Below are 27,647 nucleotides of genomic sequence, written 5' to 3'. Positions count from 1 at the left end.
CTTTTTGTGAATGTGTACGTGTATGCTTCGGTGTGAGATCTTGTCTGTATACTCTTGCTTCCACCATTTGTCCTAGGGCTCTATCCGTCCATGATTTTTTTTTAAAAATTCTTTTTCTTAATAATTAAGTTTAATTGTAATAACTTTATTATACTTTACCTTCGTTCTTTCTTTCTTTCCTTCCTTCCTTCCCTCCTTTAGACAACGAATCACCCCAAATTGAGGAGGTGGTCTCTGAGAGCAAGATTTATGATTTTTCCCCCTTTACCTCTTTTTGTGAAGGTGTATGTGTATGCTTCTGTGTAAGATTTTCTCTGTATAGCTTTGCTTCCAACATTTGTCCTAAGGCTCTATCCGTCCCTTTTTTTTTTTCTAAATATTTTTTAATTCAATAACTATATTATACTTTATTTTATTTTTACTGTATCATCTTTCTTTCTGTCTTTTTTCCTTCTTTCCCTCCTTCCTTCCTTCCTCCCTCCCTCCCTCCCTCCTTTCTTTCCTTCTTTGCTTCTTTCTTCCTTCCTTCCTTTCCTCCTTTCCTTCTTTCTTTACTCATACTTCTACTAATTCTCTCTACTTTTTCTCCCTTTTATTCTGAGCTGTGTGGATGAAAGGCTCTTGGTGCTCCAGCCAGGAGTCAGGGCTCTGCCTCTGAGGTAGGAGAGCCAACTTCAGGACACTGGTCAACAAGAGACCTCCCAGCTCCACATAATATTAAACGGTGGAAATCTCCCAGAGACCTCCATCTTAACACCAGCACCCAGCTTCACTCAACGACCAGCAAGCCACAGTGCTGGACAACCTATGCCAAACAACTAGCAAAACAGGAACACAACCCCACCCATTAGCAGAGAGGCTGCCTAAAATCATAATAAGGCCACAGACACCCCAAAACACACCACCAGACGTGAACCTGCCCACTAGAGAGGCAAGATCCAGCCTCATCCAGCACAACACAGGCACTAGTCCCCTCCACCAGGAAGCCTACACAACCCACTGAAACAACCTTAGCCACTGGAGACAGACATCAAAAACAACGGGAACTATGAAAGTGCAGCCTGCAAAAAGGAGACCCCAAACACAGTAAGATAAGCAAAATGAGAAGACAGAAAAACACACAGCAGATGAAGGAGCAAGATAAAACCCCACCAGACCTAACAAATGAAGAGGAAATAGGCAATCTACCTGAAAAAGAATTCAGAATAATGATAGTAAGGATGATCCGAAATCTTGGAAGTAGAATGGACAAAATGCAAGAAACAGTTAACAAGGACCTACAAGAACTAAAGATGAAACAGGCAACGATGAACAATGCAATAAATGAAATTAAAACCACTCTAGATAGAATCAATAGCAGAATAACTGAGGCAGAAGAACGGATAAGTGACCTGGAAGATAAAGTAGTGGAAATAACTACTGCAGAGCAGAATAAAGAAAAAAGAATGAAAAGAACTGAGGACAGTCTCAGAGACCTCTGGGACAACATGAAACGCACCAACATTCGAATTATAGGGGTTCCAGAAGAAGAAAAAAGAAAGAAAGGGACTGAGAAAATATTTGAAGAGATTATAGTTGAAAACTTACCTAATATGGGAAAGGAAATAGTTAATCAAGTCCAGGAAGCACAGAGAGTCCCATACAGGATAAATACAAGGAGAAACACGCCAAAACACATATTAATCAAACTGTCAAAAATTAAATACAAAGAAAGCATATTAAAAGCAGCAAGGGAAAAACAACAAATAACACACAAGGGAATCCCCATAAGGTTAACAGCTGATCTCTCAGCAGAAACCCTACAAGCCAGAAGGGAGTGGCAGGACATACTGAAAGTGATGAAGGAGAAAAGCCTGCAACCAAGACTACTCTACCCAGCAAGGATCTCACTCACATTTGATGGAGAAATTAAAACCTTTACAGACAAGCAAAAGCTGAGAGAGTTCAGCACCACCAAACCAGCTTTACAACAAATGCTAAAGGAACGTCTCTAGACACGAAACACAAGAGAAGGAAACGACCTATAGTAGCGAACCCAAAACAATATAGAAAATGGGAATAGGAACATACATATCGATAATTACCTTAAATGTAAATGGACTAAATGCTCCCACCAAAAGACACAGATTGGCTGAATGGATACAAAAACAAGACTCATATATATGCTGTCTACAAGAGACCCACTTCAGACCTAGAGACACATACAGACTGAAAGTAAGGGGATGGAAAAAGATATTCCATGCAAATGGAAACCAAAAGAAAGCTGGAGTAACAATTCTCATATCAGACAAAATAGACTTTAAAATAAGGACTATTAAAAGGGACAAAGAAGGACACTACATAATGATCAAGGGATCGATCCAAGAAGAAGATATAACAATTGTAAATATTTATGCACCCAACATAGGAGCACCTCAATACATAAGGCAAATACTAACAACCATAAAAGGGGAGATCAACAGTAACACATTCATAGTAGGGGACTTTAACACCCCACTTTCACCCATGGACAGATCATCCAAAATGAAAATAAATAAGGAAACACAAGCTTTAAATGATACATTAAAGAAGATGGACTTAATTGATATTTATAGGACACTCCATCCAAAAACAACAGAATACACATTTTTCTCAAGTGCTCATGGAACATTCTCCAGGATAGATCATATCTTGGGTCACAAATCAAGCCTTGGTAAATTTAAGAAAACTGAAATTGTATCAAGTATCTTTTCTGACCACAACGCCATGAGACTAGATATCAATTACAGGAAAAGATCTGTAAAAAATACAAACACATGGAGGCTAAACAATACACTACTTAATAATGAAGTGATCACTGAAGAAATCAAAGAGGAAATAAAAAAATACCTAGAAACAAATGACAATGGAGACACAACGACCCAAAACCTATGGGATGCAGTAAAAGCAGTTCTAAGGGGGAAGTTTATAGCAATACAAGCCCACCTTAAGAAACAGGAAACATCTCGAATAAACAACCTAACCTTGCACCTCAAGCAATTAGAGGAAGAAGAACAAAAAAACCCCAAAGCTAGCAGAAGGAAAGAAATCATAAAAATCAGATCAGAAATAAATGAAAAAGAAATGAAGGAGACGATAGCAAAGATCGATAAAACTAAAAGCTGGTTCTTTGAGAAGATAAACAAAATAGATAAACCACTAGCCAGACTCATCAAGAAAAAAAGGGAGAAGACTCAAATCAGTAGAATTAGAAATGAAAAAAGAGAAGTAACAACTGACACTGCAGAAATTAAAAAAATCATGAGAGATTACTACAAGCAACTCTATGCCAATAAAATGGACAATCTGGAAGAAATGGACAAATTCTTAGAAATGCACAACCTGCCAAGACTGAATCAGGAAGAAATAGAAAATATGAACAGACCAATCACAAGCACTGAAATTGAAACTGTGATTAAAAACCTTCCAACAAACAAAAGCCCAGGACCAGATGGCTTCACAGGTGAATTCTATCAAGCGTTTAGAGAAGAGCTAACACCTATCCTTCTCGAACTCTTCCAAAATATAGCAGAGGGAGGAACACTCCCAAATTCCTTCTACGAGGCGACCATCACCTTGATACCAAAACCAGACAAGGATGTCACAAAGAAAGAAAACTACAGGCCAATATCACTGATGAACATAGATGCAAAAATCCTCAACAAAATACTAGCAAACAGAATCCAACAGCACATTAAAAGGATCATACACCATGATCAAGTGGGGTTTATTCCAGGAATGCAAGGATTCTTCAATATATGCAAATCTATCAATGTGATAAACCATATTAACAAATTGAAGGAGAAAAACCATATGATCATCTCAATTGATGCAGAGAAAGCTTTCGACAAAATTCAACACCCATTTATGATAAAAACCCTGCAGAAAGTAGGCATAGAGGGAACTTTCCTCAACATAATAAAGGCCATATATGACAAGCCCACAGCAAACATCATCCTCAATGGTGAAAAACTGAAAGCATTTCCACTAAGATCAGGAACAAGACAAGGTTGCCCACTCTCACCACTCTTATTCAACATAGTTTTGGAAGTTTTAGCCACAGCAATCAGAGAAGAAAAGGAAATAAAAGGAATCCAAATCGGAAAAGAAGAAGTAAAGCTGTCACTGTTTGCAGACGACATGATACTATACATAGAGAATCCTAAAGATGCTACCAGAAAACTACTAGAGCTAATCAATGAATTTGGTAAAGTAGCAGGATACAAAATTAATGCACAGAAATCTCTGGCATTCCTATATACTAATGATGAAAAATCTGAAAGTGAAATCAAGAAAACACTCCCATTTACCATTGCAACAAAAAGAATAAAATATCTAGGAATAAACCTACCTAAGGAGACGAAAGACCTGTATGCAGAAAATTATAAGACACTGATGAAAGAAATTAAAGATGATGCAAATAGATGGAGAGATATACCATGTTCTTGGATGGGAAGAATCAATATTGTGAAAATGACTCTACTACCCAAAGCAATCTACAGATTCAATGCAATCCCTATCAAACTACCACTGGCATTTTTCACAGAACTAGAACAAAAAATTTCGCAATTTGTATGGAAACACAAAAGACCCCGAATAGCCAAAGCAATCTTGAGAACGAAAAAAGGAGCTGGAGGAATCAGGCTCCCTGACTTCAGACTATATTACAAAGCAACAGTAATCAAGACAGTATGGTACTGGCACAAAAACAGAAAGATAGATCAGTGGAACAGGATAGAAAGCCCAGAGATAAACCCACGCACATATGGACACCTTATCTTTGATAAAGGAGGCAGGAATGTACAGTGGAGAAAGGACAGCCTCTTCAACAAATAGTACTGGGAAAACTGGACAGGTACATGTAAAAGTATGAGATTAGATCACTCCCTAACACCATACACAAAAATAAGCTCAAAATGGATTAAAGACCTAAATGTAAGGCCAGAAACTATCAAACTCTTAGAAGAAAACATAGGAAGAACACTCTATGACATAAATCACAGCAAGATCCTTTCTGACCCACCTCCTAGAGTAATGGAAATAAAAACAAAAATAAACAAATGGGACCTAATGAAACTTCAAAGCTTTTGCACAGCAAAGGAAACCATAACCAAGACCAAAAGACAACCCTCAGAATGGGAGAAAACATTTGCAAATGAAGCAACTGACAAAGGATTAATCTCCAAAATTTATAAGCAGCTCATGCAGCTCAATAACAAAAAAACAAACAACCCAATCCAAAAATGGGCAGAAGACCTAAATAGACATTTCTCCAAAGAAGATATACAGAATGCCAACAAACACATGAAAGAATGCTCAACATCATTAATCATTAGAGAAATGCAAATCAAAACTACAATGAGATATCATCTCACACCAGTCAGAACGGCCATCATCAAAAAATCTATACACAATAAATGCTGGAGAGTGTGTGGAGAAAAGGGGACACTCTTGCACTGCTGGTGGGAATGTGAAATGGTTCAGCCACTATGGAGAACAGTATGGAGGTTCCTTAAAAAACTACAAATAGAATTACCATATGACACAGCAATCCCACTACTGGGCATATACCCTGAGAAAACCAAAATTCAAAAAGAGTCATGTACCAAAATGTTCATTGCAGCTCTATTTACAATAGCCCGGAGATGGAAACAACCTAAGCGCCCATCATCGGATGAATGGATAAAGAAGATGTGGCACATATACACAATGGAATATTACTCAGCCTTAAAAAGAAATGAAATTGAGCTATTTGTAATGAGATGGATAGACCTAGAGTCTGTCATACAGAGTGAAGTAAGTCAGAAAGAAAAAGACAAATACCGTATGCTAACATATATATATGGAATTTAAGGGAAAAAAATGTCATGAAGAACCTAGGGGTAAGACAGGAATAAAGACACAGACCTACTGGAGAACGGACTTGAGGATATGGGGAGGGGGAAGGGTGAGTTTTGACAGGGCGAGAGAGAGTCATGGACATATACACACTAACAAACGTAGTAAGGTAGATAGCTGGGGGGAAGCAGCCGCAAGGCACCGGGATATTAGCTCGGTGCTTTGTGACAGCCTGGAAGGGTGGGATGGGGAGAGTGGGAGGGAGGGAGACGCAAGAGGGAAGACATATGGGAACATATGTATATGTATAGCTGATTCACTTTGTTATAAAGCAGAAACTAACACACCATTGTAAAGCAATTATACCCCAATAAAGATGTTTAAAAAAAATAAAAATAAAAAAAAACTCTAAAGAAACAAAAAAACAACAACAAAAAAAAAGAGTTCTCCAGAAAGTCACTGTGCAACTCATATTTGTCCATTCGTCTTGCTCAAAATGCCTTTGGATGATCTTTTCCAATGTGTCCATCAAAAGTACAGTTCTTTGGAATTTCTAACATGTTATATTCTTCAGAAAATTATAATTTAATATAGATATTTTCATGTAACAAAAATGGATATGATTTGCCACGGCAAGGTTTGCATTTGACACCTTCATTTATACCACTTCTGGAGCTTTTATTTTTTTTATATATCTATGTTTCTGCCCGGTATCATCTTCTTTCTTCCTGAAGAACTTCCTTTTGCAGTGATTATAGTGCAGGTCTGCTGGCAACAAATTCTCTCAGCTTTTGCTTGTCTGAAAAAAACTTTATTTTGCCTGTTTTTTTTTTTTTTTTGCAGTACGCGAGCCTCTCACTGTTGTGGCCTCTCCTGTTGCAGCGGACACGCAGGCCCAGTGGCCATGGCTCACGGGCCCAGCCACTCCGCGGCATGTGGGATCTTCCTGGACCGGGGCACGAACCCGTGTCCCCTGCATCGGCAGGCGGACCCTCAACCACTGCGCCAACAGGGAAGCCCTTGCCTGTATTTTTGACAGATTTTTTTTCTGAGTATGGAAGCCTGAGTTGACAGTTTCTTTTCTTTAATACTTTGAAGATGTCACTCCCTTATCTTTTGTCTTGCATAGTTTCAGACAAAAAGTCTACTGTATATTTTAACTTTGTTTCTGTGTCTGTAATGTGTCTTTTACTTTGGAATGCCTTTAGAACTTTCTCTTTCTCTTTGCTTTTCAACAGTTAGACTATAATGTGCTTTGGGGTGTTTGTTGTCCCTCTCTCTTTCTTTCTCTCTGTCCTAATGGACTTTCTTGAATTTGGGGTTTGGTGTCTTTCATTAACTCCTTACCATTATCTTTAATTATGTCTCTTGCCCTATTCTCTCTCCCTTCTCAGATTCTGATTACACATATGTTAGACCATCTGATATTGTCACCAAATTCTTGGATATTCCGATCATTGATTTTAAATGACTTTTCCTCTTTGTGTTTCAGTTTGGGGTATTTTTTTGACCTACCTTCAAATTTACTAATTGTTTTCCTCAGCTGTATTGATTAATCAAAGAAATTAATTTCTTCATCTTTTTAAAAAATTTCTAATATTTACATTTGACTTTTTTTTTACATTTTCCAAATCTCTGCTGAAATTATCTATTTATTGTTTACCATCTATATTGTTCACTTTTTCTCCTAGGTTCTTTAACATTTTAATTATAGTTAAAGTCCTCATCTGATAGTTCCATGATCCATGGGTTATCTTCGAATCTGATTCTGTTCATTGCTTTGTCTCCTGACAATAGGTTCTTTTCCTTTTTGTCTGTCTCATAATTTTCGATTGAATATCAGTCATCATGTGTAGAATAGTAGAGACTGAAATAAACAGTGTTCACACCTGGAAATGGCATGCCTCTTCCTGTAACAGACTGTTATTGTAAGCGGTAGAGCCAAACTAGCCAAAAGTTGAATTGAGTTTGGTTGTTGCTACGGTTCCTTTTAGTGGGCCACAACCTTGATATTCTTGCAGTGGGTGTGTGCTTAGAATGGGAATGAGGGTAACAGTGCTTTTCTCTGTGTGCTGCTCCACCTTTAGCTTTCAGCAGAGCTATCCACCTGTGCCACCGAGTAAGTCTCTCTCTATGCTCTTACGCCTTCCTTGGTAATAGACTGCTATTGCTTGGTACTTCACAGGTGAGGGCAGAAAGAGTTTTCTGTTGTTCTAAAGCAAACTTACTCTTTGGGAAGTGCTGTGTGCCTGTGGCTCTTGTCTATTTTTGAAAGAATTTTGAAATTGAATTCTAATAATTTTGTTAGAAGAAAATTCACCAGTGATATATGGAGGTAAATGTTCTGTTTTGCCTTCTGGCTTACGCAGTGATCAGTGCCTGACTGCATACAACCTCCTAGTCTATCCTCAGTGCTCTCAATTCTTAAGTCTCTTCTTTCCAGACTGTAAGCACACAGGCTGCTTCTCCTCTCTTCCTATGGTTGCATCACTCTCCCCTCCCCACCCACCACCATGCCAACTACCACCTGCTGGCACATTACTGGTATTCAGAATTAGTTGTTTGCTTAGAAGGTAATCAGAAAAAGAAATGATAATATGGAAGTCAAGATTAATGAAATTTTAAGGACAGAAGATCATCTTTCTTCCTGAGTTAGAAACATTGTTTTGATAGAAATATATTTGATGGTTTAAAGGAGAGACTCAAGGAGGCATTAAACCCAGAAGGAACGGCCCAAGTTTCAGAAGAGGGATGTTTGTGGAAATTGGGAGAAATGAAAGAATGTGATGAGTCTTTGATTAACAAGGAAAGGAGAAAGAGGATATGATAAGGAATCTGGTTGATCATATGACAGTTAATAAACATAATTACATTCCTGTTATTACAAACCTTGGCTGTTGATTCCAAATTTAGATTATATTTATTAAATGTTGGGTATTTTTTTTAACATGTTTTAAGTGCTTAAACTAGAAAATAAATTTAAGAATCATAATTCTTAAATTTCTGTTGTAAATAAAACTTATTTCTTAGTTTTATAGACTTTTAGCTATAAATATATATACAAATTCCAAAAAACGAGAAATATTTATAATGAATTATGTCCAGTCACAATGTTCGATTATCTTTGTAATTATTTAATTTACATTTTCCTACTTAGGAAGTTATCTCCTTTTCTATTACCACTCATTTTCACCTCTATCTACTGTTTAGCAGTCCAGTGTTTGCACCTGTCAATGAAGTAGCCACATAAAGACCAGCACATGTATTCCAGAGAAAATGGAACGCCAGCAGCTGGCAAAACAAAATGACAGTTTAATGTGGACAGAGCCAGGATTGAATATAACGTGCTATAGCGGGAGTTGAAAGTTCAACTCAAACTGGAGAGCAAACACTCTAGTCTACATGTGGTGCTTTTTTTTTTAATGAAAAGAGGAGCTATCTTTGTCATTGTCAGAGTATTGTCTTTGGGAGAGATTGAATAATTGTTTGCTTTACAGAAGATATGGTTTAGCACAGTTTTATCTCTAGTTATTACAGAGTTGATCATTATATGAGAGTTAGGAAAAAGGAGCCTTGAAAATTGGAACTAATTTTTACTGTATGCAAATTTAAACACAGAATCTTTTTTTTCCTTTTTTAAATTTTTAATTTAATTTTATTTATTTATTATTTTTGGCTGCGTTGGGTCTTCGTTGCTGTGTGCGGGCTTTCTCTAGTTGTGGCGAGTGGGGGCTACTCTTCGTTGCGGTGCGTGGGTTTCTCATTGTGGTGGCTTCTCTTGTTGCAGAGCACAGGCTCTAGGCTTCAGTAGTTGTGGCACACAGGCTCAGTAGTTGTGGCTCGTGGGTTCAGTAGTTGTGGCTCGCAGGCTCTAGAGCACAGGCTTAATAGTTTTGGTACATGGGCTTAGTTGCTCCATGACATGCAGGATCTTCCCGGACCAGTGATCAAACCCGTGTCCCCTGCATTGACAGGCGGATTCTTAACCACTGCGCCACCAGGGAAGTCCCAGAATCTTTTTTTTTTTAAATAAACTTTCAATTACTGATATGACTTCAGATAGAGTGAAATAAATAAATATAAATGCCTTTCTAAGTGGAAACTTATTTTGTTTTGCCAGTTTGTTTTCCTAACTCCCTGTGGATTCGTTTTTAAAATTTGGGTTAGTTTATTCCCATTAACATATGGGCAAGTGCCCTCCAAAGTTTGGGGCTTTTACTCCCATGATTTCCTTGGTCTACTGTTAACCAAATGGCAGTGAATTCACTGTGTACTCCTCATGTCCTGGTCAGAGGCAGTTCAACGGATTGTGCTCTTTGAGAACAAACAGGCAGAGGGAGCCCCAAAAGTACATGCCTCCCATGACTTGGGTGACCCCAACATATTCGAAGCCAAGGAAGGCTAATGATAACCAAGATTCTCACTGTTTTGTTAAATAGGTGTTGCTAGGCCTCAGGCTTTGTTTTTGGCTAACTTCCTGCCACATGGGCCTTGGGGAGACTGAGTCACTATGCTGGTGGTTGTAGGTGGTAGGTTTCTCTAGGAAGGTGTGCAGACAACCAAGGGAACAATAATCTTGGTAGTTCTAGGACCACCAGAAAGCTCCTCAGGACTGAGGGGACTGATGGAGTAGGAGTTAGAGTTTAGTGAACTAAAGTAAGAGCAATGGGTTAGGGTCCAGGTTCAGGATTAAGTCCGTGCTGAAAATTCTCCTATCAGCCAGGGGATAACCAGGAATTATCAGCAGGGAGTTCGTAGATCACCATATAGAAGTTTACATATATTGACCTCATAATAAAGGCAACCACAGTAAGAGCTGAACATTTGCAAATAAAAAATCAGGCACGCGAGGGAAGAGAGAAGATGGAAGGTAATTCGAATGCTCTAAATTCTTAATGTTTATTTGTGGGGAGCCCAAACAATAAAGGCTACTGTTTATTTATAATGATAATGACGAGAAAAACTAAAACAAAACCAAACCCTTGGCTTCTGGGAAGTGAGAGTTTTATGTTCACGTATACTATCTGCAGTTTATTTTTAAAATATGTGCGTGCATTCTCTATCGCTAAAAATCTAAAGTAACAGGGACGGTGAAATCAATAGGTTAGTGTATAGAAGTAAATGGTAATATGTGTGATGTGCCTGGCACATAGTAGGCACTCAAAAACTTGTAACTTTTATGGCTGTTAATTACAAATTTTGTTACGTAGCAGCTAATGTCAGCTGGGTTCTCTCTGCCCCTTCAGATATAAGTTGGCTCAAACCCACATTCTGTGCTTTGTGGCAGCCGAAAACGTGTCCACTTGTTTCTCCAGACACCCATGGCATCTTCTGGTGGTTGTTGCTGTGTCTGGGCTCCTTCTTCCACTGAAACGAGTCCATTTCTGAGTCCCACTGCACTCTGTGTCATCCCAGCTCACACTTTGTTGAATCAGACACTGAATTCAACCCAATTCTGTGATTGCTACTAAAACCACTCACTCACAGGACACCTTTAGTTGGACGAGTTTGAAGAAGATGAGTAACAGGGACAGTCTGCATCACCAAGATGCCGTTTCACGTTGAATATTGGACATTACCCCTGGGCACTGGTCACTTGTGGCTTCACCACACACTAGCAGCTCCAGCCTTGGGGTCCTGCCTGGCCATTCTCTTCTTTTCTAGCTCTTCTCAGCCCTCACTTCTGATTGCTCCAGGGAGCTCTGGGTTCCTTTTACTTTATTCTGCAGACCTGGCTCCAGACCCTGCATGGCAGAGCCTACCCCATCAAGATGGGCAACAGATCAAAAGCTTTTGGGTCACAGAACCCACTAGAGCAGGTAGTGGTGGTAATAAGAAGCACCTTTTGCTGTCTACATTCTGTAGAGGAATATAAGAATAGCTAATCAAAGGGCTTCCCTGGTGGCGCAGTGGTTGAGGGTCCACCTGTTGATGCAGGGGACACGGGTTCATGCCCCGGTCCGGGAAGATCCCACATGCCGTGGAATGGCTGGGCCCGTGAGCCATGGCCGCTGAGCCTGCGCGTCCAGAGCCTGTGCTCCGCAACGGGAGAGACCACAACAGTGAAAGGCCCGAGTGCCGCAAAAAAAAAAAAAAAAAAAAAACCAAAAAAAAAAGAATAGCTAATCAAGCAGGTTTTTTTTTTTTTTTAATTTTTATTTATTTATTTTTGGCTGCGTTGGGTCTTCACCGCCGCGCGCGGGCCCTCTCCAGTTGTGGCGAGCAGGGGCCGCTCCTCGCCGCGGTGCAAGGGCCGCTCATCGCGGTGGCCTCTCTAGTTGCAGAGCACTGGCTCCAGGCGCGCGGGCCTCAGGAGTTGTGGCACAGAGGCTCAGTAGTTGTGGCTCGCGGGCTCTAGAGCGCAGGCTCAGTAGCTTGGCTCACGGGCTTAGTTGCTCCGCGGCATGTGGGATCCTCCCGGACCAGGGCTCGAACCTGCGTCCCCTGCACTGGCAGGCGGATTCCCAGCCACTGCGCCACCAGGGAAGCCCAAGCAAGTTTTTATATTCAGTATATTTTCTCACTGCCATCTGCTCTCTGCATCATTCAAGAGGAATAATAGTGAAAATTCGTCTTAATTATCATTTAAAATAAAAGTTTATTTATTTATTATTAAATAAATGAGCAAACGAATACATTAAAATCTAAAAAACAAAAAAGTGCAATATGTAATTTACTTAACCATTTTGAAATGCAGTGTTTTTATATCTATAACTGGGATTCATTAGATTTAATCCAAAAGATAGTTGAGAAAAATAAAAGGTTTTTTTTTAAGCTTGTGACTTCACTGGGTAATAACTGCCCACTTCATTAAAAAAAAAAAAAGTGTAATGGTAAAATTTGACCCATATATAATTACAAAGTAATGCATTTAGAAAACAAACAGTAGTGGGAACGTTGGTTTTAATGGGATATAATTGTCCAATTGCAAATGCAATGTATAAACACTGAGTCTTGTAAATTAAATGAGGCAGTCAAGACCCCTATGGGACTAGGGTTGGCATATTTTTAGTCTCATTTGCCTTTCTCTAAGCTGCAGAAAAACCACATCTTTATGCATTGACTTGAAATGTTATACTTGCTTTGGTTTATTTTCTTTCCAGGTTAGACATGGAATACCTGCTGCGATGCATGGAGAAAAAGCAAGACTATCAGTGGCTAAGGTATAATAATGACTAATATGACCCTTATTATTAACTTAAATATTGTTTATATCAATGCTGACTATCCTTAGAGAGGAGTAATGACTTTGAAAGCTACACCAAGAATCAGTCTAATGAAGAGACAGAGGACCTGATTGCCCCTATAGTATGGTTCTGGGGTACATCCCTGCCACACCCAAAGAAATCTCATTCATGACATGCCTACAATTCCACTGTTACAGATTCATTCCTTTGCCAAAACTTTGTCCCGTTGTAAAATAGAAACAGTACTGAGAAATGGCATACAGTTCTAATGTGATTGAGTTGGTCAGATCCTTTCCTGAGGACAGTTTTGATAGAAAGAGGAAATAGAGTAACTGGGGGCAGCTGCTGCTATGATGAAGAGATTTAGAAAAAGTGATACCTGGTCGGGGGGAGGGGTGATGAAGATAAATTTTGGCTACTTGGTAATATTGTCTCACACTGGCTGCTTTGAAGTGAATCATTTACAGGAAATGGAGGCATGGGATCTTAAATTCTTCCAGTTTATGGGAATTTGCAAGTAAATGTAACTCATTGTTCCCTCAAATTTTTGATGATAGTTAGAATATGCATGCTATTTAATAGAAATAACCTTTCAGATTTATGGGGAAATAGGGTATAATTAACTTTGTGATGTATTTTCTATTGAAAGATTGAAGAAGAGAAACGTGCTTTGGAAGAGCAAATACAAATGTTAAAGGCTAAGTTAGAGAAAGAGAAAAAGAAGTCGGAGAGGTACTGGTAATAGTAATTCATAATTGTTCATTTGCAGCTAATACAATATTTAACCACCTATAAATTTATTACAGGGTTAAGAAGGAAGCAGATCAGATCAACAAAAACTGGGAAAAGAAATTCTTAATTCTCAGGAACAGGTATAGTGTGGTGATATATACAAATTCTATTTATAAAAATGCGACTAATCGTCTTTTAAGGAAATTGGGAGCCTTGCATTTTTCTGTATATATTAACTAATATGAAATGCCCTCAAATACCTCTTTCAAGAGATGCAAAATAACTGACCTAAAAAAGAAGAGTAGTCAAAGTCACTTCAAAGGAAAACTAATTCAAAACTGTTTTACTCCTGATCTCAGTGTTTCAAATTTAAATCACAGACAGGATGGACAGACTCTCTTGATACCTGGTTTAAGTGGACCTACACAGTCATCTTCCTCCGTAGGGCTATTAAAACATTTCCGTTCATTTGCACATGATAATATTTATCTTCAGATACAGAGACCTGAATGAGTGAGGGAGCACGCCATGTGATTACCTGGAAGAGACTTCCAGGTGAAGGAACATCACGTGCAAAGGTCCTGGGGTGGGGGTTTGCTTGTGTGTTCAAGGACAGTGAGGAAGCCAGGTGGCTGGAGAGACATGAGCAGGGAGGAGTGGTGTAAGAGCTCAGTGAGGTAGAACATTTGGGGTTTTACTCTGAGATGGGAAATCGCTAGAAGCTTTGTTTTCAATCGATAAGAAAATTTTCTCTTTTACATGCCTACTGGGTCATTACCATGCCTAATAAAGTTAGCAATATAAATCCTTTAGTACTACTTATTGACCAAATCACATTCAAATTCCTTGATTATCTCAAGGGAATCTCTTACAGTTGTTTGATTAAATCGGGATTCACGGTAGGTGGACCACTGCATTTGGGTGTTATATCCTTTAAATCTTTTTTTTTTTTCTATGATGGTCCCACTTACGTCCCCGTTCTTTCCAGCCCACTGATTTACTAGAGAAATATGCTCATTTGTTATGTAGAATGTCCCCATTCTGGATTTGACTAACTGTTTATATGCACGTGTGTATGTATGTGTGGTGTCATCTAACATGTTCTTCTATCTGTATATCTTACAAACTGATCTTTAAATCCAGAGAGTTGATTAGACTCAGGTTCAATATTTTAGGCAAGACTGCTTCACTCGAACTACTATGTAATTCCTATGCATCACATCATAGGGCACATAGTGTCCGGCTATATTATTTTAATCAAGTGTTATCAGGCTAATTCATATATTTTAAGGTTCATCACTGACCTTTCTCCAAATAATTTTAACATCCATCAATGATCACAAACCATGATCCAAGATTTCATTAGGGTTGCAAATTTTATCTTTCCTTCTGCATTTCTTAGCTAAATTCTATTAAAGAAAAAAAAAAGTTTTCCCCACTGATTACCCTGAAATATAGTTGCAGACAAGATAAGGCAAGATAAATGCTTGATCCCCTTTATTTATCAATATTCAGAATAATGAGTTGGTATCCTAAAACCTCACTGGAGAGTCTTGAACTGAGGAAAGACCCAATGATCTGATGTCTTAAAAGAATTATGACTTGTGTTGATAAAAAGCCATAGGGAAGCCAAAGGAAAAGCAGGGAGAAGAGTTAAGAGCTCCAGAAAGAATAAACCCCTCTTAGGCAAAACATGATGGTGATTTGACTGGGATGGGAGACCTGGAGCTGTTGAGAAATGATTAAATTGGGGATTTTTTTTTTTATTTCGGTACGCGGGCCTCTTACTGTTGTGGCCTCTCCCGTTGCGGAGCACAGGCTCCGGACGCACAGGCTCAGCGGCCATGGCTCACGGGCCTAGCCGCTCCGCAGCATGTGGGATCCTCCCGGACCGGGACGCGAACCCGTGTGCCCTGCATCGGCAGGTGGACTCTCAACCACTGCGCCACCAGGGAAGCCCTGGGGATGTATTTTGAAAGTAGGATGTGTTGAAAGATTGGAGATAAGGTGGGAAAGAAAGAAGTCAAGGATTTTACCTAAACAACGAGAAGGATGGAGTTGCCTTCAACTGAAACAAGCAAGCACATTTTGGCGGGAAATCTGTTTTGATTTAAGGTGCCTTTAGTCACTTAAGGGTAGAGGTCTGGTGGCAGTGATGAGTATATGAGTCTGGAGTTCAGAAGAAAGTTTAGGCTGGGGGCATACATTTGGGATGCATTAGTATAGATGGTATTTAAAGCCATGGGATTAAATGAGATCAGCTAAGAATGAGTGTTGGAGAAAAATAGAGAGATACAAGGATTGAGTTCTAATATTTGGTAATAACTGACTTTCAGATGCTTGTTTTGGATCTGATGTTTTCCCTCTAAAGGACGTCCCTCTCTTGTGAACTCTTTTCGTCTTTTGCTTTCTTGTTGTCTTGTGAAATTTATTTGTGTATTCTTATTTTTAATTCCTGATCAATTTTAGATGTTACAAATACCTTTTCCTAGTCTATGAACTTTGTGTATGCTGACCTTTATTGTACAGAAGTTCTTAATTTTTATCCATCAATATTTTTGCCTTAGGTGTGTTTAGAAAGTCTTTCTCCATCTCCACTAAAATATTCTCCCACGGTTTTAGACAAGCCTTCTTTATGGCTTGTCTAAATTTAAGCCTAAATCTAAATATGATTTACCTCTCATATTTAGGTCTTTACTCCAGTCCTTTCCGGATTGGGTTGTGGTGCCACTTTGGTCACATACTATGTTCTAGTACATTCCCAAATCTGTTTCAGTGTTCCTATTCTATTCCATTTATTTTTCCTTTCCAAACTGTTTTTATACTATGATTTTTGTGGTATATGTTAATATCTAGTATGGCTACTCCCTCCTATTTGCTTTTCAGGGCTGGAAAATACATAATTTTAAAAATCAAAGAGTGGTAAGTTCATACTAATATTTTTAAATTTTTACTTGTATCTCCTTGCTCTTACACTGAACATTCTAGTTTCTAATCACAAGAACATAATACCGATTTGCTCTTTCCTATAATTTCTGTTCATTTTAATTCCACTGCTTCTTTTGTTTCAGCTTTCACGTCCTTAAGGACGAGATGTTTACTAGACACACATTGTTCCGTCAATTTGCAGTGCTGACTGACACATCCTTCAATTATGTTGTAAGTACACACTGGCTAGATACTCTTTGTCTCTTTGATGATACCTGTAACGTGTCTTTCTGAAGTTAACATTTTTTGAACCCCTGACATTAGAGGCTCTGGAGATAGTACATGCGTCACTCTGCTGAATGCTGATGGCATAAGACAGAGTGTCTGAACCCAAAGAGCTCAATCCAGTGTGAGACATAGATGTGTAAACATATTGTTACCACACAGTACGGTTGAGCTATAATGGAGGCAAGTGAAAATTTCAGAGGATGGGGACTCATTCCCCCGGGAGGCATTTATCAACCTGACCATTTGTGTGCGTGGATGGAATGTAGGAACTATCACAGCTCAAGATCCAAGTATCCAGTCACTTCCAAATGGAGAAAGGAGGTAAAAGAATCTGTTCCTAGTACCAAGCCATTCGTTTTCACACTAGAAGTCACCTGTAGATAAAGCCCAATTCTAAAATAGACTTTTTTTGTAAATTGAAGTATAGTTGATTTACAATGTTGTGTTAGTTTCTGGTGTACAGCAAAGTGATTCAGTTATATATATATATATATATATATATATACACACACACACACACAAACACACATATATATACATAACTGAATATATATATGTTCTTTTTCAGATTCTTTTCCATTATAGGTTTTTACAAGATATTGAATATAGTTCCCTGTGCTATACAGTAGGTCCTTGTTGTTTATCTATTTTATATATACTAGTGTGTATCTGTTTAGTCCCAAACTCCTAATTTATCCCTTTCCTTTTCCCCCTTTGGTAACCATAAATTTGTCTTCTATGTCCGTGAGCCTATATCTGTTTTGTAAATACGTTCATTTGTATTATTTTTTTAGATTCCACATATAAGTGATATGATATGATATAAAATAGACTATTTTTAAAACTGTTTACTTAATGTTTTCACTTGGGAGTTGTAATTGTAAAGGCAAATGATGACCAGTGTAGAAAGATAATCAATAAATTGCAATCAATCAGTAACTTAACATACTGTAAATGCTATTGAGAAACTGCTACACAGCTAAGTGTTCTGAGGACAAGTCAGGTTTGTGGAAAAAGTCACAAGAAATATAAATTTTGGTTTCCTGCTTCAAGAGGCTTACAATCTAAAATCACTTTCTTTCTAAAATTTTTTCCACAATTTTCACTTTAAGACAGTTTTCTAACTCCAAGTTGCTGCAAGAGATCAAAGAACTTAAGAACATTGGCAAGATAATATTATTTCTAATTTTTAACTAAATTTACATAGTAATATGAACCTTGCTGAGGATTTTAATAATTGACTCCCCTGAAATGTTCCAAAACTGGTCTACGTGGATGGGAATATATTAAGTCTCTTTCTTCTCCTTTTGGTTTTTTCTCTTCTCAACTGAAGGTTACAACTTTAATTGGAGTAATCCTCATTTTAGATACTTAATCAGCTGGACAAATAAAATATTGAAGGACCCAGGAGAATGCTGTGCTACTCAAAAAGCAGACTTTTTAAGGATTATCTGGTAAAATTTTCTGGTCCAAATTTGAATTGTCCAGCCTTTATGAAACAGACTTCTAAAATCTCAAAATTATTCCAGTCCAAGCATAGTAATAGATCCAGTATTTTCTTGAGAAAAATCTTGGCCCTGCCTCAGATGTTCATGCAATCTATCTTTCTATGGAGGAGAGATGGACTCTATCTAGTCGAGAATACATCTGTGTGCCACTACTTATTTGGGATTCAAGCTCATGAATCCTTATCTATATAGCTACACAGTATATATGCACTCAAGACACTCATCAAAGTGGACAGCGAATATTTAAGAAAAATAGACAGAGAGAGGGAAGGGGAGAAAGTGATGAGTGAATGAACTTTGGGTAAACTAACATTTTCCCTTGGTTCCCTATACTCTAGTCACTTGTCCATTCACAGATATTTGAGTACAAATATGTACCAAGCAGCATGCTTGGGTTGCAAATGTCATCTCCCAGTTTGTGGACAAGGTTTTGGTATCTTTTCATAAATAAATGTTCTTAATCTCAATGTTAGTTTAATAATCTTTTCCTTTTTGCCTTTATATTTTTTTCTGTCTTTAAGAAAACCTTACCTAACCTTTAATCAAAAATATATTCTTCTCGGGCTTCCCTGGTGGTGCAGTGGTTGAGAGTCCACCTGCCGATGCAGGAGACACGGGTTCGTGCCCCGGTCCGGGAAGATCCCACATGCCGTGGAATGGCTGGGCCCGTGAGCCATGGCCGCTGAGCCTGCGCGTCCGGAGCCTGTGCTCCGCAACAGGAGAGGCCACAACAGTGAGAGGCCCACGTACCGCAAAAAAAAAAAAAAAAAATTCTTCTCTAATGTATGCAAATGTCAGATCACTATGTTGTACATCTGAAACTAACATAATTTTGTCAGCTATATTTCAATAATTTAAAAAAACCTAAAAAACAAAAAATATTTTCTTCTCTATAAACTTAAAATTTTTTTCTTGTTTTGCCTTTCGTATTTAGAGGTTTAATCCACCTAGAATTGATATTAGTGTACAGAACGGTAGACATCTGATTTCATTTTCTTTTAATATAATCAGCAGATCTAGCACCATTTATTAAAAAGTCCATCTTCTCCCCTGATACATAATTCCACCCGTTATATATTATAGTAAGGGCTCACGTATGTATGAGTCTGTTTCTGTCTATTCTGTCCTACTGTTCTATTTGTCTATTCTCGCATCAATGTGACACTGATTTAGTATACCTTTATTATAAATCTTTTTCTGATAAAACAAATACTCCTGCCCTGATGTTCTTCAAGAATACCTTGGCTTTATTGGATCTTTACATTTCCATATAAAATTTAGAATCAGATTGTCAGTATTCACAGTATAAAAAAAACCATAAGAAACAAATTAAAAATTCTATTGGGATTTTGATTAGAAGTGCATTAAGTCTATAGATCAGTTTGGGCACAGTTGGCACCTTTTAGGTGCTGAATCGTCTAATCCATAAACAAGTCATAGCTTTTTTTGACAATATTATGTTAGTTTGCATTTTATCTCCACCGATTCTTTTCCAGAGACTTTTGTCAGTAGTTTCTAGAGGTCGTATATTCTTATACTCTATTGTTGGGGACAGCAAGTTTAATGAAGTTTTCATCTAGATCTCATAACAGGTCATTTTTTAAAGAATATAGTTCTGATTTCAGGATACTGTTTCTTTAACTGACTCTACAGTTTTTTCATAGTCCCTGTTTTATTTACTCTTCTCTCTCATCCTTGACAGGGTGAGGTGTGTTGAAACCCAGTGTTATCAACTGCATTCTCTTGTGTGTTGCTCAAATCTCCCTTTTACATTTCAGCTGGAAGGCAGGTTGATATGCACAGCCCCTATTTCTTACCCCAACTTCAGCAGGATTTTACCTTTTTCAGCCCTGGCAGAGGTTGTATTTTCTTCTACACCCACGGTATGAAACAATGGAGTACATTGGAACTTAAATTCTCAGCAGTCATGCATTTAACACTGGCTTCTTTTACCATCTTTATGAAAGACTTGAAGGCAATGAGGAAAGAACCATGTGTATATTTAAAAGAGTTTTCTGACAGGGAAAGGACCATCGGAAGACTCTAAGACAGAAGTGTACCTGGCATGTTTGAGAAACAACAAAACATCCAGTGTGGCTGGAGCAGTGAGCAACAAGAGAGAACAGGAATAAATATGGTTAAAGGGATAATAGGACTTTGATTTTTTTTCTATTACTCTGAGTAAAATCGGGAGCCCTTTAGAGTTTTCAGCAGAGCAGTAAGACAGTCTCACTTAACATTTTAAAGGGACAACTCTGGCAGCTATGGAGGCCAGGGGCAGGGAAAGAAACAGCTTAGGAAGCTATTGAAGTGATGCTGGTAAGAGATGGTGTGGCTTGGACCACCTTAGGAGAGCAGATGGGCAAAACGGGGCTGACACATGCCTGGAGTACTATGTAGTACTATGCGGTGCTAGATTTTATGTATATGTAGCAAAATGGATGGACCTTAAAAGCATAGTACTTAGTGAAATTACTTTGTACGTAGTCCTTAGCGAAAGAAGTGGAACACACGAGATGTGTGTTTTTCACCCTGAATCTAAGATGTGCTCAACATCGGTTCAAGATTTTATAAGACTCTAAAAGAGAAAAAGTGCTGCCAATCATACTGTGACGCTCCATCTATTGTCAGATGCATCCTGATTTTAGGGATGTTAAAGTATCAGAAGGCTATGCCTTAGAATCAACAAAATAGGATATCACATAATACTAGCACAAATTAAAATACATGCACAAAATTACATATTTTTGCAAGAACGTATTCAAATAAAAAATACAAATAAATATTTAAGTGGTTTATTTGGTGAGAGGAACAAAAACAGAGTGGGAGCAGGCTGTGGGGAAATAGAAAAATGCATGCAAACACACTTAATGTATGTGTGTATACACACATACAAACCAGCAAGAGAGAAGCCTTGAGTAGGGAGAACGTCACATAAATTTCCAGGGTGCATCCGTGGACCTCAGACCTCTTTTTGATAATCAGGCTTTGTGTACTTTTGGTCCTTTTCACTTGTGCATTTTTAATGTCATGATTTACTTTGCAGTATGTGATGTTGGTGGCAATTCTGCTTGTGTGCTACTGAACTCCTGGAAGAGACGCTTTTGTGTTTTCACTCTTCAGTTCCTGGGAATCAGGACCATCACTGTGTAGCTTCCAGGAGCTGGGTGGTGCTGGGGATGACCCGGTGGTAACTGACCAGTTACAAGCAGTAAATCCTATATGGCATAGGGATAATCAAAAGGAAGTAGAGTCAGAAGAGACGTTAAGGAAAACATTTTTCTTGAATTTTCTCTCAAAGTAGCCTGAATTAGGAAGGGGTCTATTCCTTGGGTTTAAAGGAAAGGATTTCCCCAGCGATGTTTGAGCAAATAAGTTAGGAGCGTGATTTTCATATCTCAGTTAACTAAGGACTGAAAAGCATTCTACATCCATTTGGGCTGGTCATTATTTCCCCTGGATAACGCGGTACATACTGTTTGTGTCTTTCAGAAAGTTAAACCTTTATTTGTGCAATCCAAAGTGAAATTGATAACAGAGTCGACATCTTCTGCAAATGTTTATCATGCATCTTCGGTAGGTAGATTATTTTTTCCCTATTTAACATTTAATCAGTCAGTATTATTCAGCCTCAGTAATGAAACGGTTTGGTTTACCTACAGATAGACAACAGATATGTCGACCTAGACAGGGATCACATATCCCTCCCGCCTTCACCAAGAGGTAAGAATCCTTATTGTTGGAGAAATGGTTCACGCAGGATGGGTAATTAAGATTAATAATGCTTTTCTTTCTTGTCCTGAGATGTTTGGTTTCTGGGTGAATGCATGACTTTTTTCAGCCAATTTATTAAATTAATAGATATGATAAATAAAAGAATGTTAATATGTATTTCTGAATATTGATCTCTGCTAACTGAAAATGAATTGAGTCATATTTCAAAACCAGGAACTGTCTCAGTTGGAATCCTGTTTCTTCTTAATTAAACTGCCAACAAACCCGAAGCTCCTGTTAAATCCCTATTTTTCCAATTTAATGCTTAGAAGAAAAGGACAACTATTTATAGCATCCTTTATCTCCCATCAGTCCTTGTGTGGCCTCAAATTGGACTCTTTTGGAGGTGGAAGTATATTTTGTCCACACGTTTCTGTAAGTCTTTAGGAAACAACCATGCTTGCTTTTCTCTAATAAACAAGTTGGATTAATGAAATGCAACGTTATTTGTTTGAATTATTGATGGTAATCAAAGGGTGTCAGTAATTTCTGTTGTTCATGTCTGGGAATTTTTAAAAGTAGACTTTTATAATGAATCTTTATACAAGGAGGAAGTATGTGATATGAGTTTAAATCCTGGACCCTAATTTTTTTTTTAACATCTTTATTGGAGTATAATTGCTTTACAATGGTGTGTTAGTTTCTGCTGTATAACAAAGTGAATCAGCTATATGTATACATATATCCCCATATCTCCTCCCTCTTGCGTCTCCCTCCCACCCTCCCTATCCCACCCCTCTAGGTGGTCACAAAGCACTGAGCTGATCTCCCAGTGTTATGTGGCTGCTTCCCACTAGCTATCTATTTTACATTTGGTAGTCTATATATGTCAGCGCTACTTTCTCACATCATCCCAACTTATCCTTCCCCCTCCCCGTGTCCTCAAGTCCATTTTCTATGTCTGCATCTTTACTCCTGCTGGACCCTAATTTTAAAATCAACTTTTTGAAAACTAGATTGAGAAAGGAACCTCTCTTCTGGGCCTCCATGCAGTGGAGAGGCTTTTTCTGTAGTGCTTACGGGTATAGGTAGTACCTTTGCCGGAGGTGCCTGCCTGGGTGCAGAGGAATCTTTCGGCAGTCACAGTGCTTGGCTGCCTCCTGGACTGGCATTTAGGTGACAGTAACACCCAGCCTGGACTCTGTACCAGCTGCTAGCCTAGGGCATGCAATTTAAAGGTATCACCTTTTTTTTTTTTTGGCCATACTGCGTGGCTTGGGGGATCTTAGTTCCCTGACCAGGGATCAAACCGGGGCCCCCTGCAGTGGAAGTGCGTAGCCCTAACCACTGGAGTGCCAGGGAAGTCCCCGAAGATATCAGCATTTAAATAAGGGACTAGGTCTGTTGAATTGTTGGAAATTCCAACCCATACAGTAAGTTATTTCTAAAATATCACAATGTATTAGGGGAAGAGAGACTCATGATTTATCATAAAAATATAAATTGTTAAATTTGGAACCTGTGTTCCACCTGACATTTTAATTAGAGAGCTTAATTAACAGCAAAAAATTCAGTTGAGAATTTTACATCCAAAAGTGATTTTTCTCTGCCAAGCAAAACAGTTTTCAAAGGTCCATTTGTAGTCATACAAACCGACCTTGATGGCCACCTGGGCCATAAGGCAGCTTTGGCCAAAACAAACACTGTCACTCCCTTTCCTCTGTCCTGAAAATGCAAAGTGTAGAGTTATTTCCACCCTGTCTACGGAAAGCCCTCCTAAAATTCATTAGCCCCCTTTTTTTGCCTTAGTAATAAAATTGAAAGTAAATGCTATTTTATGATCCATAATTTTGCAGCATGCCACGAAGTGCATCATTCTGAATATGACTGCACCGCAGAAGAGGCGTGGGTGACAGTGTCATACTGAAAGCCTCTGGGCATAACCCTGATGTTTCTACAAAACCTCTGATATAACGTTGACATGTCATGTTTTCCCCTCTGGAGATAGTGTGGGGAAATCATCCAGTTAACAAAAGTTTCTGGTTAATTGGGTTCCAGTTAATCCAAAATTGACTAGAAATAAATTTTCTATTTTTTTTTTTTTTTGGCTGTACGTGGGCCTCTCACTGTTGTGGTCTCTCCCGTTACGGAGCACAGGCTCCGGACGCGCAGGCCCAGCGGCCATGGCCCACGGGCCCAGCCACTCCGCGGCATGTGGGATCCTCCCGGACCGGGGCATGAACCCGTGTCCTCTGCATCGGCAGGCGGACTCTCAACCACTGCGCCACCAGGGAGGCCCAAATTTTCTATTTTTAATGGATAAGAAAACCAATACATGAATGCCAGGAGGAAACTGAATTACAAATTTACTAATTGGGAAGTAGATGAATATCAGCCTTTCACGATTATGGGGACTGAACAGTATTCACACTAGACGGTCAAAGGACCAAACTGTCATCACAAAACAATCACTCCAAGCTTCTCAGGTACTTCAGAAGGTGGAGAACCCCCTTCAGGCCCCTAGGAAATAGTTCAATACGTTATCAGTGTTTTCAAGCACTAATTCACAAATACATTTTCAAAGAGGTGTTTAGCTACATGGTTTGTACATACCTGACTTACAGACAAATCTTAATTACTTTTTATAACACAGGGGTAACCTATATGGTGACAGAAGCCAAATTCAACCCTGTAAAGTCACTGTGGTATTGAGTTCTGTTTTTTAAATTATGTAAATAGAATATTAATATTTTAAATACCCTACGAATATTTATCCTCCCTGTTAACAGCATCCTTGGTGTTGCATCAAAGACAGAGGTTCTTACGTTGTATTTTCATACCACAAGGCACTTTTGAAAATTATGGATAACTACCATTTAGTGGGTGTAGGTACTATTCCAAATGCCTTTTAAGTTTTAACTCTAATCCTCACAAAAACCCTATAAAGTCAGCACTCTTGCTTTCTCAAGCCTTAGAGGAGACAGTTGGATTCAGAGGGGTTTAGTAAGCTGCCAGGTTTATGACCACAAATAGATTAATAATTTATAAATAAGGCTGGGTTCAGACCCAGAGAGTGTGGCCCTAGAGCCCAGGCTTGTCACCACTCAATTATATTGACTTGCCCCAAGGCTCACGCATGACAATGTGTGGTCCCATTTTCAACAACACACAATGGGAAAACGTGATGTAGCAGGAAGGCTTTGGAGGTGGACAGACTTCGATTCCTGTCTCATTCCAGTCACTCCCTGGGTAACTTCACTCAGCTCCCTCTGCTGTGTAAAATGGAGATGGCGACCCCACCTCCTAGCTTTGTTATGAGGATTAAATGAGGTGAAGTGCCTAGCTAACCCCATCCCTGCCTTTCCTCCTGAGCTATGGATAATATAATCCCTGGGTTCCCAAAATAAAGGTCAGGCAAACCTGCTTTTTAATCTACTACACGAGAGCTATAATGTCCTCAGCAGTAGGCTGGTAATTTAAAAGAACTGGTCTCTCCTTTAATTCTTTAGTAACTAATTGTCTACCAAGCACAAGAAAGAATAAAATTTGTCACTGGTATCAGATCATGTGGTAGATATTTTGAAAAGAGCAAAATAAAACAAAACATAACTTAAAACACCGTTATATCAGGCGATATATCTTTCCTAAGCAAATTGAAATTAACTTTTTGTTATGTTGCAAGCTTTACTCCAAAAGAATTCTAGCAAGAACAACAGAGTTATTCTTGCAACAAAGAAAGTTTAAGAGATAAATAAATCCTCATTAATATAAGGGAATAAAAAAATGAGGTACCATACTATCTGCAGAATTTCAAAGCCGTTTTTTTACACAGTAGTAATTATCCCAAAAGATCCCAGGTAACATTATTAATTTGTTTGCTACTTAACTGTGATACAATTTGGGATCTGAGCTGCCCATTGTGCACTGTGCACTGCCACAGATTTTATGTACTTAAGAAGACCTTTCTCACAGTCCAGTAATTAGGTGCTATTGACATTGTAATCTTTGAAAACGTTCCTAATGAGCCCCAAAGACACAAATCTCATAGATAAAACCTCAAAGTAACAGTGACCCTTTAAGTGGCTTGTCAGTAAGAGAAAGCTCAAACATAAATATCTGAAACACAGGAGACACCCAAATTTAAACCTAGATTACATTGTATTGTTAATTCTCTCAGTCTTTTAGGGAAGAAACATGGAAGAAGTGATTTTAAAGGCTTTTAAAGAATAGTAGAACAATCGCAATACGTTGGATAGGATTTTAAAACCTGTCTTTTCACCCTTTGAAACTTTGGACCTGAAAAGTGTTTTTTTTTTCACTAAGTGTATTATCCACCAATTTATAAAAATAAATATTAATTGAAAGTGGAGTTCAGTTGACCCTGCTTTTGTTTTAAACACAAAAATAATTTTAAAAACCACACAAGAGATTGGAATTTTTTTTTTTTTTTTTTTTTTTTTAGATGTTGGGGATAGGAGTTTATTAATTTATTTATCTTGGCTGTGTTGGGTCTTCGTTTCTGTGCGAGGGCTCTCTCTAGTTGCGGCAAGCGGGGGCCACTCTTCATCGCCGTGCGCGGGCCTCTCACTGTCCCGGCCTCTCTTGTTGCGGAGCACAGGCTCCAGACGCGCAGGCTCAGTAGTTGTGGCTCACGGGCCGAGTTGCTCCGCGGCATGTGGGATCTTCCCAGACCAGGGCTCGAACCCGTGTGCCCTGCATCGGCAGGCAGATTCTCAACCACTGCGCCACCAGGGAAGCCCGAGATTGGAATTTAAAAGATAAAAAGGAAAGCATTTTAGGCATAAGTGTTAGCATTGTTTTACATATTGTTTCTAGACTTCAGCTATAATTAATATAATTTACTAAGGTATTCATATTCAAATGCGTATTTTACAGTATTACCACATATACCACATACATACATAATATATAACATCACTCAGCATGTAATTGATGGCTATTAAAAATGTTAAAATAGGACTAACCTGATTTACTAAATATAATGTATTAAGGGGTCTGTTAATGTTCATGATGTCACTGCCACCAACTTTTCTACTTCCCTTATTGTCACCAATTACCTGTAATTCAGATGTCGTATTGCTAAGTTATATGTGTCATCCTTGTCTTTGAGATTTGGGCTGATTCTCAACTACCTTTTCTTAAGAATTCGCCTTGCTCTTTATGCCTGTGTTCTAGAGATATTTTCTATTCAAGGCATGGGATTTAGGATATTAAATGACAAATAAAGCCTGGAAGATCAGCAGTGTGTCTCTTAACATACCTTTCCAAATACAGGGAATTCTCAATGGCATAGAAAAGAGCCAGGATGACCAACTGGATTCGAGAATTAATCTGAAGTTCTCTATCCAACTGAAGCTTTGTCCATTGGTCAAATAGGGAATTGAAAAATGTGAAAAATGAAAACAGATAATAC

General features: G+C 38.6%; 1 protein-coding gene across 1 annotated transcript in view; it reads left to right on the top strand.

Annotated features, from left to right (window-relative positions):
* The window catches only part of C2H10orf67 (chromosome 2 C10orf67 homolog), a 112,534-nt gene extending 88,394 nt beyond the window's left edge, over positions 1-24,140 (top strand). Inside the window, exons 11-16 of the mRNA XM_065871796.1 lie at positions 13,693-13,775; positions 13,850-13,915; positions 16,847-16,934; positions 21,992-22,075; positions 22,162-22,222; positions 24,070-24,140. Coding sequence (XP_065727868.1) covers positions 13,693-13,775; positions 13,850-13,915; positions 16,847-16,934; positions 21,992-22,075; positions 22,162-22,222; positions 24,070-24,140 — 453 coding nt within the window. The remainder of the gene's footprint in view (positions 1-13,692; positions 13,776-13,849; positions 13,916-16,846; positions 16,935-21,991; positions 22,076-22,161; positions 22,223-24,069) is intronic.
* The last annotated feature ends 3,507 nt before the right edge of the window (positions 24,141-27,647 follow it).

Source organism: Phocoena phocoena, chromosome 2, assembly GCF_963924675.1.
Source record: "Phocoena phocoena chromosome 2, mPhoPho1.1, whole genome shotgun sequence".
Lineage (NCBI taxonomy): Eukaryota > Metazoa > Chordata > Mammalia > Artiodactyla > Phocoenidae > Phocoena > Phocoena phocoena.
This window is presented reverse-complemented; position numbering and strand designations above follow the sequence as displayed.